The 17,814-nt window shown below is 40.8% G+C and overlaps 1 protein-coding gene across 2 annotated transcripts in view; it reads right to left on the bottom strand.

Moving 5' to 3' along the window:
* Window positions 1-5,249: 5,249 nt before the first annotated feature.
* YWHAQ (tyrosine 3-monooxygenase/tryptophan 5-monooxygenase activation protein theta) overlaps window positions 5,250-17,814 on the bottom strand; it is a 42,069-nt gene continuing 29,504 nt past the window's right edge. For both annotated transcript variants that reach the window (XM_039531112.1, XM_039531114.1), the window contains exons 3-6: window positions 13,534-13,657; window positions 7,521-7,684; window positions 6,987-7,082; window positions 5,250-5,991 (exon numbers count right to left, since the gene is read on the bottom strand). In XM_039531112.1, the coding sequence (XP_039387046.1) occupies window positions 5,932-5,991; window positions 6,987-7,082; window positions 7,521-7,684; window positions 13,534-13,657 (444 nt within the window). In that variant the 3' untranslated portion in view covers window positions 5,250-5,931. The remainder of the gene's footprint in view (window positions 5,992-6,986; window positions 7,083-7,520; window positions 7,685-13,533; window positions 13,658-17,814) is intronic.

The raw sequence follows: 17,814 nt of genomic DNA on the forward strand, positions 1-17,814 counted from the left end.
CTCAGCCGAAACAGTAATGGTTAGCAGCAATGTAACTAGGTAGACGTGGAAGGACATGACAATGGGATAACCACATGGATTGGTGTTAGGTCCAATTTGTGATCAGTGATCTAGCAGAGGGTGTTGAAGTAAAAAAGTTAACCTACGTGGGGAAGTGGAGAAACTGAGGAGAGAAATAGAGACTGTTCAGAAACATGGACAGAAAAAACTGACTGTATTTGGAAAACATGCAAGCTAATGCATTAGGAGAAAAACCTAGAGATTGGATGGAGAAATCTGTAAAGCAGTAGTGCTAAAAGTCAAATAGCAAAGAGGATATTCGACAAGTTTAGCATGAGATAGAGTAGCAAAAAGACAAATACAATTGTATGCTGCAGTCTGTGTTTCCCAGAGCAGGAAAATAGTTATTTCCCTGAGGCTCAGGTCAGACTGCATCTGGAATACTGCAGTAAAGTGGTGCTCATAGTCGAAAGAATGTGGTGGGATATGAGAGGAATTCAAGGGATTTAGAAGAGATTTTAAAAAAAATTCTACATGCATAGTTTGAGATGAAGTTACTCACCTTGCGCAGTAACAATGGTTCTTCGAGATGTGTCCCTGTGTGGATGCTCCACTGTAGGCGTGCTTGCGTCCTATGTTGATGATCAGAGAACTTCAGTAGCAGTGTTTGTTAGGCCCGAACATGTGCTGTTCCCACTCATGCCCCACCACAAAGCTAGTCAGTGCGTGCGGGCTAATCTACCTCAGTTCTTTCTCTATTGCAGTCATTGACAAGAACTCTGAAATAGAGGGGAGGAGGGTGGGTTGCAGAGCACCCAAAGGGGCACACACGGTGAAGAACCATCATTATTGCACAAGGTGAGTAACTTCGAGCAGTGTCCCTATGTGAGCTTCACTGTAGGTGACTCCCAAGCAGTACCCCTTCTGGAGGGCTGGGACTTCTCAGTTGGGTCAGTTACAGATGACAGCACTGTGGAGCTGAAGATGGCATTGGAGGTGGAGTCCCCACTGATCAGTGTTCTAAAAAAGTGTGAACTGACGCCCATGTTGCCGCTCTACAGATCTCGGAGATGGGGATGTTCTTGAAAAAGGTAACCTTGTGGAGTGTGGAGGGGTCATGTTGCAAAATTGGTAACACCGATGCAAGTTGAGACCCACTTGGAGTGCTTTTGGGCTGATATTGCTGAGCCCTTTGAGCTGTCTGCAACAGAAAGGAAAAGTCTTGGGGGGGACTTCCTGAAGGCTTTTGTCCTGAGCAGATAAAAGGGCAGGGCTCTCCTAGAGTATTCAATAGAGTCTCCCTGTTATCCTGGTGAGGCTTGGGGTAAAAGACTGGCAGGTTAATCAATTAATTCATGTGAAACAGAGAGGTTACCCTATGGATGAATTTTGGATGCAACCCGAGTGTAACCTTGTCTGGGAAAAATATTGTGGAGCGGGGTGAGGGGAGGATGAGCCATCAGAGCTGTTAACTCCCCTATTCTCCTGGAGGTAAATCGCTACCAGGAAGGCTGTTTTCACTGATAGTTATGTTAGCGAACAGGTGGCCATTGGTTCGAAAGGAGGCTGTCAGTCTTTTCAGTATCAGATTTAGGTCCCAAGTGGGGGTAGGAAGTCGAGGTTGTGGGAAAAGGTTTACTATACCGTTGATGAACCTGTTAGTAATTGGGTGTGACAGCACTGAGTACCCCTCAACAGGTCAGTGGAAAGCTGTTATAGCACTAGGTGGACCCTGAGAGAGCTTAGAGATTGACCCCTAAAGAGATCCGGACTATGCATAGTCTAGGATATGTGAAGAATCACGGCTGTGGGGGAAGAGTTGTAGGACATGCACCAAATATGGAACCTGGACCATTTTTACACCCCAGTATGTCTTAAGGATTTTCTACTGTGTAATAGAACCTTTTGTACCTCCCTTGAACAGGAGCTCTCTTAGATGTTGGAACCAAGTAGGAACCATGCCTTGAGGTAGAGATTCCCTAAGCTGGGATGCAGGACAGGTCCTCCCATTCTGCGAGAGGTGGTAGGAAAGGGTTCGACAGGCACATCACGAGCTGTGACGAGTAATGCTACCAGGTCTGTCTCAGCCAAATAGGAGTAATCAGAATGACGTGACCTCTGTCCCTTTTTATTTTCAGTAGGACCTTTGACAGTAGGGAAAATGGAGGAAAGGCATAGAGAAAGTCCCTGTCCTAGAGAAGGAGCAGCAAGGAGTGTTGTCCCATCTCTGCTCTAGAGCAGAAGTGTGGACATTTCTTGGTCAGGTGAGAGGCAAGCAGATCTTTGGACTGTGTCCCTCAATGTCTGGGTAGGTCATGGAGTACTTTTGGGTCTACCTCCCACTCATGGTCATGCAGGAATTTGTGACAGACTATCCGCCATCAACAGTGTGTCAATTGAATAGCTTCATCACCTCTGCACAGAGGGAGGGAGACCTGTCTCCTGCATGATGATTGAGGTAGTACATACTGGCTATGTTGTCTGTTAGGCTCTTTGATCAGGAGGAGGAAATGAGCACAGGTATTCCTGATCACTTTTAGCTCAAGGAGATTCATGTGAAGGGATATCTCTGTGGATGACCACTTCCTTGTGCTATGAGGCCATGTAGATGTGTGCCCCACCCTATAAATGTGACAGTGGTGAGGAGCAACAATGGTGGTTTTTGTGAGAGGGGGATTCCTTTCCAAATGTTGGCTGGGTTCTTCCACCAGTCTAAGGAATTTTTGATCCTGTGGTTGGTGACATACGTTTCTCCAGTCTGTCACTGCTTGGTCTGTAAACTGAGCTAAACCACTTCTGAAAGGATCACATGTGAAGCCTGGCATGTGGGCTTACTGCTGTGCACGTTTCCATATGCCCGAAGAGTTGGAGGCCAACTCTGGCTGATATTTGTGGGCTGCTCTGAACAGACTGTGCGTGACCAAGGAGAGGAACCTGTGTTGAGGCAAGAGAACTCCGGACTGTGATGAGTCAAGATCAGCTCCTATGAATTCCAGGTGTTGCACTGGGACAAGGGTGACTTCTGGGTATTGATCTGTAGACCCAGTTCTGTAAACAAGTGCATTCATTGCAGCTTTGGTGACTTGCTGAGCCTCTTGGAGAGATCAGGCTTTGAGGAACCAATTGTCAGCACATAGGTAAAAATCACACTCCCAAGGGATCATAAGTGAGTGGCTACCATCGAGAGAACCGTGGAAAACACTCGGGGCCAATGATACCCCAAAGGGGAGCACCCTGTATTGGTAGTGGTCTTGTCCCAGAATGAATCAGAAATTGTCTGAGTTGGTAGGACTGGGATATTAAAGTAGGCATCCTGAATGCTGAGGGCCAAAAACCAGTCTCCCTGTTCCAGTGCTGGAATGATCGTTGATAATGTGACCATCTTTTGAGCCTTGAAAAACTTGAGAGCTCTGAGGTCCGCTATGGGTCTCCAAACTCCCTTTCTTTTGAAAATTAGGAAATAAGAGCAGAAGATTTTGAGGTACTGGTTCTATGGCTCCTAACTGGAGGAAACGACCTACCTTTTGTCATAATAAACTCTTGCGAGAAGGGTCCCTGAAGGGCAGGGAAGGGTGTTGTGGAGGGGTAAGAAGGTATAATGGATCAAGTACAGAGTTTGAACAATCTCTAGGACCCACTGGTCCGATGTTATACATTCCCAAGCACTGTGGAACACTGCCAATCGGTGGTCAAATGGGTGTAAAGCAATGGTCAGCTATATCAGTTGGGGGGTGGGGGGAGTGGTCTAACATGTCTCAACCCATCTGTCAAAACTGGTATTTGGACGTAGAGGGCTGGGATAAAGAAGACTGTAGGCCAGATGATTTGCTCTTGGGAAATTTGCCCTTTTTCTGTGGCTCCTAGTGGTGTTGAGCCATATATTGAGATGTGTGGGGTCTTGCTGGGATTGGGAACTGAACAGTCTTTGTCTTGGCATGTCAATGCCCAGCAACTGGAGAGTGTCCCTGGAGTCTTTCAGGGTATGAAAAGAGGCATCCATCTTCTCTGCAAAGAGCTTTGTGCCCTCAAAAGGGAAGTCTTCAACTGTAGACTGTACCTCCTTCGGGAAGCTTGACAGATGAAGCCAAGATGCCTGTCACATCACCACCGCCATGGAGACTGCATTGAGGGAAGATTGCAGCAATATCTTCACCACTAACTGGCCTCTCCTGGACAATGGCCTTAAATTGGTCATGATGCGACTCCGGGATCCATTCAATAAAAAGTCATTCAGTTTTGAATAGTTTACATATCAGAAAAAAAAACTGACTATAACTGGGAACTAAGAGAACTATAGAAATCAAATTGAAGTAATACAGTTTTAATGAACTGCAAATAGCTCCGTCACGAGTCGGGGTGGATGAGGAAAAACTGAGGGGGGTTAGCCTCATGCTAGCCTTGTGGTGTAGCATGAGGAAGGGAAATGAATGTGTAGGGCCTAACTGATACTGCTACCAAAGTTCCCTGATTAGTGTAGGGATACAAGCACATCTACAGTGGAGCACCCATAGGGATGCCATTTGAAGAAGAATCAGGCGATAACAGATTTGCGGCAATGGAATACATATCAGGCTGTTTCAACTCTTAGTAGCAAGGAGTACTACTTGGTATTTAACTCCTTAGCTTGTGTCTTTAACAATTTCTATCAGTGCAAGTAGCTTCATTAAGGAGGACACATGCCACAGGTTATACTTTGAGGATTATCTGTCCCTATGAACTATTCATATGAATACCTAACTTTCAGGTATTTTCATACAATTCATTAATATGTAAATACAAAGTAAATTCATCTGAACAACTGACTAAGTATGAGTTACAGGTTTGAGAAGGACATTTCTCCTAGAAAGATTTGCTATAATTCAGCTCTCAAGGTAATTGCATGGAATTGTTACAAAAACAGTAAGTGGTTTATAAAATGTAATTTTATTTAATGTTACTTTGCTGTTACATAGGGCATAACATTTTCACAAGGCTTTTTTGGGACTACAATCAATGATTAGCAACACACAATAGTGGTCCAACTCTCTAAATAACAATCACTGGACAAACTTGACACCTTCTCACATGTGCACAAATCTGCATGGAAAAGTACTAAATGTTATACTTGAACATGTGAACTTGAATTGGTTTTCCCATTCCAGTGTATTAAGAAATGACGTGCACTTTAGTCTGCCAAAAAGCACTGTCTGTATTCCAGCAGTTCCATGCTGTTTCTAGTACATAGTAAAGTGAATACCAGAACTACAAAGGCAGGAGTGTAAGTGACTTTTATTGGGAAGGGATATCAACTTATAAACAGCAGCAACTGAAGACTGAGTAAGACGACACCCTCATTTTCACACAGACATACTGTAGCCCCTGCAGCATATTACACAGAAGGCAACTCAATTTGTAATTCTCAATCTAAAAATGCCAAACTTTCCATCTGGCCCAATACTTCCATAACCTTCATGAAAAGAATACACAGTTGCATGAGAAAGTAAGTTACTGAAAGGAAACCCTGCAGAATAAGAGGGAATGTGGAGAATTAGAAAGCTATGTTGAACACTCTTTAGTTGCAATTAACTACATTTTAATATCTTTACTGAATACAAAACACAGTCAACTTGCAGGAACTGGTTCAGATTTTTGTTTTTAAATACCAGGTACACTTTAGTCCGCTACATAAGTGTTTGGAAATTACTTATGTTTATATGAAATGAAGCTATTAATACTTTTCTACAGCAGTAACTGCACACAGGGAAGGCCAGGACAAACACAAATCAAGGAATGGAGTTTTCCCAAAGCTGCAGTGTGAAAAGACTATAAACTGATTTCCATACACATGGATGGGTTCTCTTTGCTATAGGAAATCCAAGTGGAGCTAATAAGGAATGGAGACGTGTAAAAAGGTTTCTTGAGAAGGAAAGAGAATGACACCCCATGTGCAGTTTAGTTTTCTGCACCTTCTGCAGCATCACATTCTTCTCCTGCATTGTCTGATGTCCATAACTAGAAATAAGAAAAAAGCCACATCAGCATGAAAACTTACTCATCTATCCATGTTAGCACCAACTGTCCTATTACTAAAGTCAAGGACTAGATGGGAGGAGTTCTACATTTGTTAAGTGCTATAGTTTGGAGGTGTAAAGCTCCGTTGCTTTAATTTGCAGAGCTTCCACTGGCTTACGGTGAGCACCTTCGCATCTATAGGGCACAGCCATATACATAACTGTTTAAGATTTAACTAGCCAAAGTAGACATAATGCTAAACAAATACAGATCTGTTTGTTTAATATATTGTACCCAATTATACTACTGGCACTTAAGAAATATACAAGTCTGTTCTCTGGAATGTCAAGATATCCCTCTCTGGTTGCACTTTCACCTCACAAGTCAAGGTCACAACTCCTATTGTTATGGAAAACTACAGTGAGGACTATTGCTGGAGTATGTAGTTAGCTCTCCCTTAGACCAATAACATGATATATAGTTGGTGTACCTTAAAAGTTCATTCCAGATTTAGAAGTATTAAAAAGTTCCAGCCATATTCCCCATTTAAGTATGGGGGAATATGGCTGGAACCAATAATACCTTTAAGACAATTAACTTTTTTCATTCTTGTCTTAATGACTGTGGATCATCATCATTTTTTCCACCAGATTTATAGTCCTATCTGCTAAGTCAAATAAGCCTGCTGGTCTTATGATGGAAGTGAAGTTGTATTTAGCTATATGGAAACTGACTAACTTATGCTATTATTTTAGTCCAAACCAACTTTGAATCTGCCACTGATTAATGCAATTAATTTTTCACACTAAAGTTTAAATTAGACCTCAACCTACTTACAAGAGTAACTCTTCAATACAGCACATAATAGGCCTAAATATCAAGATGTTCAGTGCTAGATAAAGATCATGTTTTGGTTTTATCACACAAATGAGGTCTAAGTATAGCTATTATACAATTACAGCTATTGGACCAAATAGCACAAAAGGACAACTTACTGTTAGGTTGTCTCTAAGCAACTGCATGATGAGAGTACTGTCTTTGTATGAGTCTTCATTCAGCGTATCAAGTTCTGCGATAGCCTCATCAAAAGCCTAGAATAATTAAGTTGTTTTTCATATTTACATTGAGGTACTGATTAGGAATACTCTTCTTAGTGTTACTAGGGGTAGATATTAAAGGGACAATTCAAAATTAAGTGTAACCTTTTTCCATGAAGACAGCTTTAATAAACAAGCATGCAGCATTGAAGAAAGTGAAAAGAGTTTCATTGATTTGCATTGCCCAAGTTGGTTAAAAAAAAAAGCTTAAAACAGCACAAATCTTGTATGTTTAAAATTCTTTCAGTAACAAATACTGTAACCGAAAGTTGACAGTGTCACTAAGTCAGCTGACAGTAAGCACCTGCAAATCAAATACATTAAATGAAATAGGATTTTATTGTACAAGACAGACTGATCTGAATAATGTGGATTGATTAGCTTCCATTAATTAGAATTACCCTCCTTCCAAAAAAAGATAGAGCAACTTACTGTCTTTGCCAGCGTGCAGGCAAGCTCAGGGTTGTTGAGGATCTCATAGTAAAATACAGAAAAGTTAAGAGCTAGACCCAAACGAATTGGATGTGTAGGTTGCATCTCTTTCTTGCTGATGTCAAATGCCTCCTGATAAGCTGCTTGTGAATTTTCTATTGTTTCTGTTGAGAAACAGGAACATTTCAACATAAAAAGGGGGATGATATAGAGAAAAGTGCAAGCCAAGTCCCTCACACTAGCTTCAAATACCTCCTTAGAGAAATGCTTGGCCTCATTATTTAGGCTGAAAGAAACAGTTGCATTGGCTTAACTAAGGGTGTGACTTTTAAACTGGGGCAACTGTGTTCTGACATTTATAGGCTCAAACTAAATAGGTATTACATACAAAAAAACATGTTAAGATTAAAATTGCAAAGTGAAGGACTCTGGAAATCCCAGAAGTAAGGTTGCCCATGCAACCTTTATTTAGCCCTCTTATGTGTATGAATCTTTAATTACATGATCACATACAATTTTTCCACAGGACCCCAGTGGACAGGGTGGAGCTGCTCTGGGGATGCATCAGGGTTATGTAGTAAAGGAGGCTGGTGTCTACAGCACTCCTGCTTTGTTTGTTGGAGAAGCAGGAAGGTGTATGTAATAAGTGAGGCAAATGATAAACAAACAAAACAAAACACACAAAAAAAAGGATGTTTTCATGGTCAAGGCTATTTAAGGTTTCAGAGTAGCAACCGTGTTAGTCTGTATCCACAGAAGAACAGGAGTACTCGTGGCACCTTAGAGACTAACAAATTTATTTCAGCATAGTCTCTAAGGTGCCACAAGTACTCCTGTTCTTTTTAAGGCTATTTAATACTGCCCTGGAAACCTGGATTCTATCCCTGCCGTAGGTAGGTCACTTAAAATCAAACTTTTCACAGGTAGTCACTAATTGTGTGTTCCTCATTTTCTGGGTGCCCAAATTGAGATCTTGGCATCTGATCTGCAAAACTGCTGAGCACTCACATCAGTGGGAGCTGTACTTTCAACATATGAAGTGTGATATAATACTAGGGACTCAATGGGTATTAGGCATATCTAACTGGGCAACAAAATTAGTAAATACTTTTGACCATATCATTGTGACTGTTCCCCATCTCTAAAACGGGGATAATACTCCAATTCCTCCCATCTCACAGGCATGTTGTGAAAATAAAGTCGGTAATACTTGTAAAGCACTGTATTAAGTACTATCGTGATAATTGCCATAGAAAAGCTCATGAGGAAATAATTGTCTTCATAGCAGGACTTGAATAATGAGACGTAAAGACAGAGGGCCAGGCACTGAGCAACAAGGAGAAAACTATGAACAACTTCTCATTAAGTGAGCACAGTTCATTCTATGCACTGAATGAGGTAAAGGTCCTACGGCAAAAATAGTATGTGATCATGTAAATACGGACTGTCATACTGGTACAATTTATTAGACAATCTATAAGCACCTCCTAGAGGATAATAGGCTAATAAGAAATAGCCAGCATGGATATGTCAAGAACAAATCATGCCAAACCAACGTAATTTTCTTTTTTGATAGGGTTACTTGTCTAGTGAATGTTGAGGATGTGGGAGAGATCTTATATATCTTGATTGCTATAAGGTGGATACATAACTGGTTGAAAGGCCATACTGAAAGAGTACACCTTCCTTTGGAGCATGGGGCACGGGTCACTCACTGATTTGAATTCAAGTAAATTGAATTCTGACTTGAAAAAAGTCTTTAAAATCAAGATGTGAGGACTTGTAACTTAGCAAGAGGTTATAGGCCTACTGCAAGAATGGGCAGGTGAGGTTCTGTGGCCTGCGATGGGCAGGTGGTCAGACTAGATCAATGGTTCTTAACCTGGGGTGCGAGATGCCCTTTCTGGGTGTGCAAGACATGCCAGATTTTTTTAGAAGGTAAATCATCGAGAACACAAATTAAGCACAGGCACATAAGTATAACTACTCTGTTTCCTCAAACCTATAAATTTAGTAACATTCACTTTAATGATTTCTGTAATATAAACCTAGATATATTTGTTGTTTGTAAAGAACTGACCTACTTCAATGATTTTTTATAAGGGGTGCGATAACATATTTTGAGAACCAAAGGGTTGCAGGGTGCAGTAAAGATTAAGAACCACTGGACTAGATGATCATGATGATCCCTCTATGGCCTAAAATCTGAGTAGCTGTCAAACTGGGAGGGGCATATCTGTTGAGATCCTGCATGGGGTCTGGTACTATTCAATATTTTCATCAACAAATTAGATAATGAAGTAGAGAGTATACCAATAAAATCTGTGGATGAACTAAACTGGGAAAGGTTACAAGAACTTTACAGAACAGGATTAGCATTCAAAATGACCTTGACAAACTGGAAAATTGGTCTAAAACCCCCCAGCAAGATGAAAGTCAATAAAGACCAGTGCAAAGTACTTCACTTAGGAAGGGGGATGGGGTGAGGAACAAAACAACTACAAATTGGGGAATAACTGGCTACACAGTTGTACTGCTGAAGGATCTGGGGACTATAGTGGATCACAAATTGAATACAAGTCAACAAAGATGCAGCTGCAAAAAAGGCTAATATTCTGAGGTATATTAAGAGGAATGTTATATGCAAGACATGGAAGGTAGTTGTCTTGCTGTACTGGGCACTGGTGAGGTGTCAGTCCAGGAGAGCAACAAAAAGTGATACAACATTTAGAAAACCTGAGTTATAAAGAAAGATTAAAAACTGGGCATGTTTAGTCTAGAGAAAAGACAACAGAGGGGACCTGATAAGTCTTCAAATGTATGTTAAGGGCTCTTCTAAAGAGGACAGTGATCAATTGTTCTCCATGTCCACTGAAGGTAGGACAAGTAGTAATACCTGCAGCATAGGAAATTTAGGCAGGATATTTTGGGGGGGGGGGGGGGGGGAAGAACCTATCTCTAAGGATAGTTAATCTCTGGATTAGGTTTTTTAAGAACAGGTTGAACAAACCATTGTTAGGGATGGTCTAGGTTTATTTGGTCCTACCTCAGTGAAGGGGGATGGACTTGATGACCACTTGAGGGCCTTACCACCATTCTATGATTCTATAGTGCAAATGTACAGGCAACCTGAAGTCTGGCATTTAATTTCCAAGTTCTTGACTTTGAAACCTTGAAAACTGTATTTTAAAGAATTTGTGTTTAATTTCCTACTTTTTTAAAAAAAAATTCCACCCTGTGGCATCATATTGACACCCACATAGATCATTAGCAGGAACCATCAGATACACCATGCACCTCTCCCACTTGAGCTAATGGAATAGCTCATAATGTGTGTCCCCTCAAGAATTTGGAAGAGTGCACCTTAATGGGCATTCTCCCCTTCTCCCCCACCACCCATTTCTCCCTCCCACCAAACAAACTTCTTTTTCCACATACCCTCCTCCACCCTGTCCCATCTCTTTCCCACACCTGGCTCCTTATCCCAGTCCCAATCTCTTCACTTAACCAGTCCCAGTTTACATTCTTCAGGCTTCTGATTTCTCCCCTACTCCAGGTTTCCCCACTCTGGCTCTCAGTCTGTAACCTTGTTTTATGTCCCAATCTCCCTCCCCAACTCCTGCCAGTCTCTAGCCCCAGTTTCCTCAACCCAATCTACTCCCTCTCAAAGGTCTGTTTTTTGTCCCATCTACATTACAGTCAAGCAGATTCCTCTTCCATGCTGCCTGGGCCCATCAGGGGGATCATTGAGGGGACAGGAGAGAGAGTTCTCAATGCTGTCATTTGAGGTGCGTGAATCCAGGCTGGCTTGCAGCAGCCCAGAGCAGCAGTAACAGGTAAAGTCCTGCTCAGCCCTGGGCTGAAGCAGCATACTCAGTGCAGATGGAACCTTCAGGGAAGTTAGCTGTTAAAAATTACGCAGTATCTATTGGACATGGGGAAGTACAATTCTTCAAAGGCTTATAACATAGCCAAATCTGGGTAGATATTCACAGGGATGGAAAAGGCACACCCCTGACACAAAGGCCACCTCCTGCCAAATTTCAAATCTGTGCTCCAAAGCTTTTCACAGAAAAGTCCATCAGAATTTTGTTGCATGGGCAAAGCATTTATCTCTGTTGTTTTTGGAAACTACTGAACCATTTTGGCTGAAAATTTCTAAACTAATTTAGCCTGAGGCAAACACCTGACAGAAAACATTAACCCAAATGGTTTGACAAAGTTATAAGCTACTGAAAATGGAAAATGTCAAGGAATGTTAAAACCACAGGCGGGGTTGGTGGCCCTGCCCACAGAAGTATCCACACAGGGATTTGCATCAGTTTACAAAAATGAGTTTTAAAACCCAAGTTTAAAATAGTGCAACTTCTGTGCATAGACAAGCCCTTAAAGTTATATTGGGTATTGGACATTAAAATGGAAGTAAGACTATCATGGAAGCTGAACAAAGATAGCGTTGACAGCTTGATTACATTCAATGATAGCCTACTGGCTTTGACTTTCTGCCACAGTCCTGTTAGAGCCAAGGGCTTTAAGAGTTTTAGACTCAGTTCTCATTTACATCAAGGCCTCTTTACACCATTTTACATTTGCACCCATTTAGAGGTTCCTTTACACTGCCAGAAAAAGTGTAATAAGGCCTTTGTGCAAGTGAAAATCAGCTCCATGCCCCTCCCTCACATATGGTTTAATTGAGTCATCTGCAACTGGTTGACTCTCTATCAGCAACCCATTCTGTTCTATGGTCAGCTGACAGCTCAGCTCCTCAGGGACTGGCAAACTCTCTTCTCTATCATGGCAGAATTCCAGGATTACCTTGAGCTGTATGAAGTTATCACTAATTCTTAATACCTGCCCAAATTTTTATATTGCCCTTGGTGTGACATCTGGGTACCTTTCAGGATAGTTGTCTTACTCATTCCAATGTGTCTTCTGAACATCTAGTTTAACTGTTATGGTGAACAATTTTCTATGGTCCACAGAACAGGTGTTGACTGCTAACAGTGTCTGAATGCCCCCGTATCAAGTGACGGGCTGTTTCTTTCCACCCCTGCAGTAAGTCCTAATGGCTGCTGAGGTTTCTGAGGGACTATAGTCCTTCAGGATCAGCAAAGTAAACAGACTAGAATCACAAAAGGAGTGTACTAGCTCTACCAGCATCAGACAGCTTAAGACTGGAGCTCACCATAAATTTTCTTTCTTGATAGGATACCGGATTACTATTACTTTAGTATCACTTTGTCCATCTAGGTAGTAATTTAATTTACATTTGTCATCTTATTTAGGATACGTGTACACTTAAAGCACTACAGCAGCACAGCTGCGCCGCTGTAGCACTTCAGTGTAGACACTACCTATGCCAACAGGAGGAATTCTCCCATTGGCATAAGTAATCCACCTCCCTGAGAGGGAGTAACTACATTGACAGAAGGATTTTTACACCCCTGAGACTCACAGCTATACTGAAGTAAATTCCTAGTGTACACAATGCTGCATCTGACTCAAGGAGTCATGGCTTGACAGTTAAGTTTTGCCCAATTAAAACTATGGGTTGATAGGGACAATGCAGACAAAGTTGTAGACAGCTTCCTCTTTCCCCAATACCTCTAGCCTACTTACCTTGGGAGGAAAAAAAATACAAGTATAGTTTTATGTATCTCAAGCCATTAGGAGACCTTTCACCTAGAGAGTATTTTGAAAGTTTCAAATAAGCATTTCTTCAATAGCCATTCACATGGGAGGAGGTGGGGGAAGGGACTACTACACTAAATTCCATTTCACCAGATAATGAAGTCTTTCAGTGCAGACCACTTGAGGTCCAGTAAAAGTCAACCTAAACTTTGAAAACTGGCACTGAGAGATCAGATCTAAACGCAGTCCCTCTCCATTTTATTGAGAGTTATGAGAGTTAGTGACACATGCAGTGCATTCTAGCGCCTCTTTCCTCTCCCCACCACCTCAAAACAGAAGTAGGCGTTAACTGTTTGAGCATGATTGAACACAGTATGCTTACGTTTTCTGTCATCTCCACATGCAACTTCAGCAAGGTATCGGAAGTAGTCTCCCTTCATCTTCAGGTAGAATACCTTGCTCTCTGGATTAGTTGCATTAGCTATTAAAAATTTGTCCAGCAGCTCCTAAAGCAGGAATAGGAAACATTAGCATGTTGCATGCACTGCAATGGAAGATCCTCCAAATACTGGTTTAGATAAAGTAATCCTGGTCACATACCACCTTTGTGCATATGCTAAGAAGCTCAAAGTAAGAGTAAAATCTGCAAGGTATTTAGAAATTATTTAACAATGTCTTTTAGACAAATGTATATTCACTTAATGAATTAGACTATTTGCATAGTGAACACTAAAAAGCCTAGAACATTTTAAAGGCTCCAGTTCGGTGAGCTGTCTAAAACATTGTGGAAAGAAAGAGTGACAGTTAGAAAAAGTTAGAAAAGGGCAAAATCTAATAGAAAAAAGCAAGCCTGAATATATACTTATGCACTAAGGAAGAATCCATGTATTCCAATAGAAAATAAATTTTTTACTGAAGATTAGTCTGAGACCAGTCTATTTCACTGGGGGGGGGGGGGGGGGGGAAAGAGGGCAAAAAACCCACAATGCATCAGAAATTCAAGCCTCTAAAAAGAGGGATTTTTTATTTTCCACTTTATGGCCAAGACCTGCGAGCAGGATTTTATTTATTGTTTTCTTAAGTGATATTCATTAGTCAATTATGACTGAACATTTAGGTGTGGAGTATAAACTTGTCTGACAATTTGTTGTAGCTATCCAGCAAGCATGACATCCAGATTCAAATGAAAGTTTGCATCCCACAGAAAACAGTTTTTAGGCCTCATTGGTATAAATATAACCTTTAAATATGAACATATGTCTGAGCCCGGAGAATGCTGTATAAACCTGAAGCAGCTCAGAAACATGAACCATCCCAGCAATCTCAACAGGGGATTAACTGAAACAGTGGGGCAATTTACAGGCCAAAAGTTCAAGTGTACATGTGCATCATGCACACTTCATTTGTAGATGACATTTATTGATTCATATAATTTAAGGCCGGAAGGTACCATAAGATCTGTCTGACCTCTTGCACACAAGACGCCACTAAATTTCATCCAGCTATCCCATACTGAACACAACATGCGGTTGGCTAAAGCACATCTTCCAGAATGGCATCCAGTCTTGATCTGAAGACTAAGAGATGGAGAACCCACCACTATTCCAAAGGCTAATCACCCTCATTGTTAAATTCAAAATTAAAAGCAATGCACACATTAGGTCTAGCTTCAACTTCCAGCCATTAGTTCTTGTTATATCTTTCCCTGGTAGACTAAAGATCCCTTTAGTACCCATATCCCATCTCCTGCCCACTCCCCAGGTACACTATAATCAAGCCACCTCGATCTTTTTGATAAACTGAAGAGACTGAATTTCTTAAGTTCACTGCAAGGCATTTTCTCCAGCCCTCAAAAACCATTTTTCTGGGTTTCTGCCCCCAAAATCTTTTTTAAAAAGTGGACACTAGAACTGTACATAGTATTCCAATATCTGCCTCTCTAGTGCCATAGAAGTAAAAATCATCTCCCTAGTCCTATTTACTACTCCCGTTTACACATTCAAGAGCCATATTAGCCCTTTTTTTCCACAGCACTACATTGGTAGTTCATGTTGAGTTGCTTGTCCAATACATTTGGCTGTATTAAAACATTTAATTTGCATGAGCCCAGTTTACCAAGTGATCCAGATCTGTTTGCTCTGTCACTTACTACTCAAATCTGCATGCCATCCTCAGATTTGATCAGCAGTGATTTTATATTTACTTCCCGATCACTAATGAAAATTTTGAATAGCACCATCAAACCTCACTGGAAACAGACCTGATCTGATGATTTCCCTGTTGACTATTTTTTAAAGTCTGTCAGTTACCAACTCTTAATTCATTTAAGATGTGCTCTGTTGACATTGCCTAGTGCTAATTTTTTAAATCAGAATGTTATGCTTTACCAAGTCAAACTCCTAACAAAAACTAAGTTTATTACATTTACACAATTGCCTAATCAACCGGAACTTGTAATTCCAAAGAATGAAAGCAGGTTTGACAAAATCAATTTTCCATAAAACTAAGAGAATAGGAATGTAATTCCAGTCAACAATCAACTGAACTCTTGATTAGCTTTCCCATTATTCTGCTCAGGACTGATGTCATGTTAACCAGTTTATACTTCCTAGGTAACCTGGCTTAACCTCTTAATATTAGTACAATCTTAGCACTCTTCCAGAACTTCCCTGGTATTCCAAGATTTATTAAAAAGTAAGAGCTGTTAATTCCCCTCAGCTAACTCCTTTAGGTCTTGTGGGTGCATGTTATTCAAGCCTGCCAATTTTAACATGTTTATCCCTAGTAGATATCTAAACATCCTCCTTTGTTACTAATAGACTGGATACTTGATATCATCATCCATTAGAATGGGAAACAATACACAGAAGGGCAACAAAAATTAAGGGTTTGTTACACTTTATCTATGAGGAGAGATTAAAAAGACTGGGGCTATATTCAGCCTGGAAAGCAGACACTTAAGAGGGAATAAGAAAGAGGTCTAGAAAAACCATGAATGGTATGGAGAAAGTGAATAAGTAAGTGTTATTTACCCATTCACAATACAAGAACCAGAGGTCATCCAATGAAATTAATAGGCAGCAGGTTTAAAATCATCATAAGGAAGTACTTCACACAATACAGTCTATCTGTGGACCTCGCTGCTAAGGGATGTTGTGAAGGCCAAAATAATAACTGGGTATTAGATAAGTTAATGGAGGATAGGTCCAACAATAACTATTAGCCAAAATGGTCAGTGATGCAACCCCATGCTCTGAGTTTCCATAAGCCTCTGACTGCAGGATGTGACTGAACAGAGGATGGATCAACTCAATAAATTGTCCAGTTCTGTTTATTCCCGCTGAAGCATCTGGCATTGCTTGCTGTCGGAAGACCAGAAACTGGGTTATATGAACCATTAGTCTGATCCACTATCCTTTCCAATATTCTTACCTTGTATTGGGTGCAGCACCTTGTGTGTTAGAAAAAAACTTCTATAATTTTTAGAAATTCATGTTTTACTGCTAGCTGCACAGGACTACCACCATATGTTCCCCAAACTCAGGACCCCTGAAACAATTTATCTTTCCACACATTACATGAGCTGACACTGCTGTTTTGGAGACTGCAGAAACTAGGGACCTTACCACAGAATCTATGGCCAGTCACTCAACACACAGATGCCTCATATATAATCCACTCTGGAAAAGTCCCTCCATCCCCAAAGAGACCCAAGCTATTGGCTCATCATGCCATCATCCCCAGCAACATGACAGCAGCACGGCATTTCAGTGATGAACACCGGATTTCTCTGTGAACTACACCCAAAGCAGCAGGATCATAGGTGGCTTTATTTCATCCTTCTCCACTTCAGAGACAGAGTTTTCAATTATTTCTGAAATAATTTGCATGCTTCATTGCAATATTTACAATGAGTAACTGGCAAATGTAATGGCTAAAGGGCAGAAATGGTGGTGGAATTAAACACTGTTATTCTTCCCCAAACGATGCTAAATTGGTAGTATCTACCAATTACTACGTGAGAGTCATATTTTACCCACCATCTTCATGATACCACCTTCACAATACCTCAAGGGAATACTAATATGCAACTCTGCAATCTCAGACAATAATTTAAAACTAATTCATCTCTTTCCACCAAGCATTTGAGATCCTTAATCAATTGCTCTGAGAACTAACAGGTCAGATTAGCAGAAAGCATCCATTAAGCTTGCAAATTATAGCTAGTTTATTAAATTTCAATTACTAAGTAGGCAGCTTATATTAAATCCAAACCCATGAAGTAGCTACAAGTATGAAGTTTACACTACAGTTGCTCAATAAAGTATGTGTTAGCAATAAGATTAAAACGTATTTTTTGCCCAATTGGCAAAGTCGATCAAAACAAGATATTGTAGAATTCAGTGAAGCTCACCACATTCAATGTTTGGTGAACTACCACTGCTGCCAAGTTAGCTGTATAATGCAGGGTTGTTCAACATAACAGCTTGTGAGAAAAAAAGCCACTTTTTGGATTATTTGCTCTTAAAGATGTACTCTAGAAGAGCTTTTATGGAATGCTATTAACCATATTTAAGCTGCTGCTTTGAAAACACTCCATGAATATAGGTTTGTTTAGATAAGTGTGTAGACTGATATTTTCCTGATTTGGTGAAAACAGATC

Source organism: Mauremys reevesii, linkage group 3 (assembly GCF_016161935.1).
Source record: "Mauremys reevesii isolate NIE-2019 linkage group 3, ASM1616193v1, whole genome shotgun sequence".
Lineage (NCBI taxonomy): Eukaryota > Metazoa > Chordata > Testudines > Geoemydidae > Mauremys > Mauremys reevesii.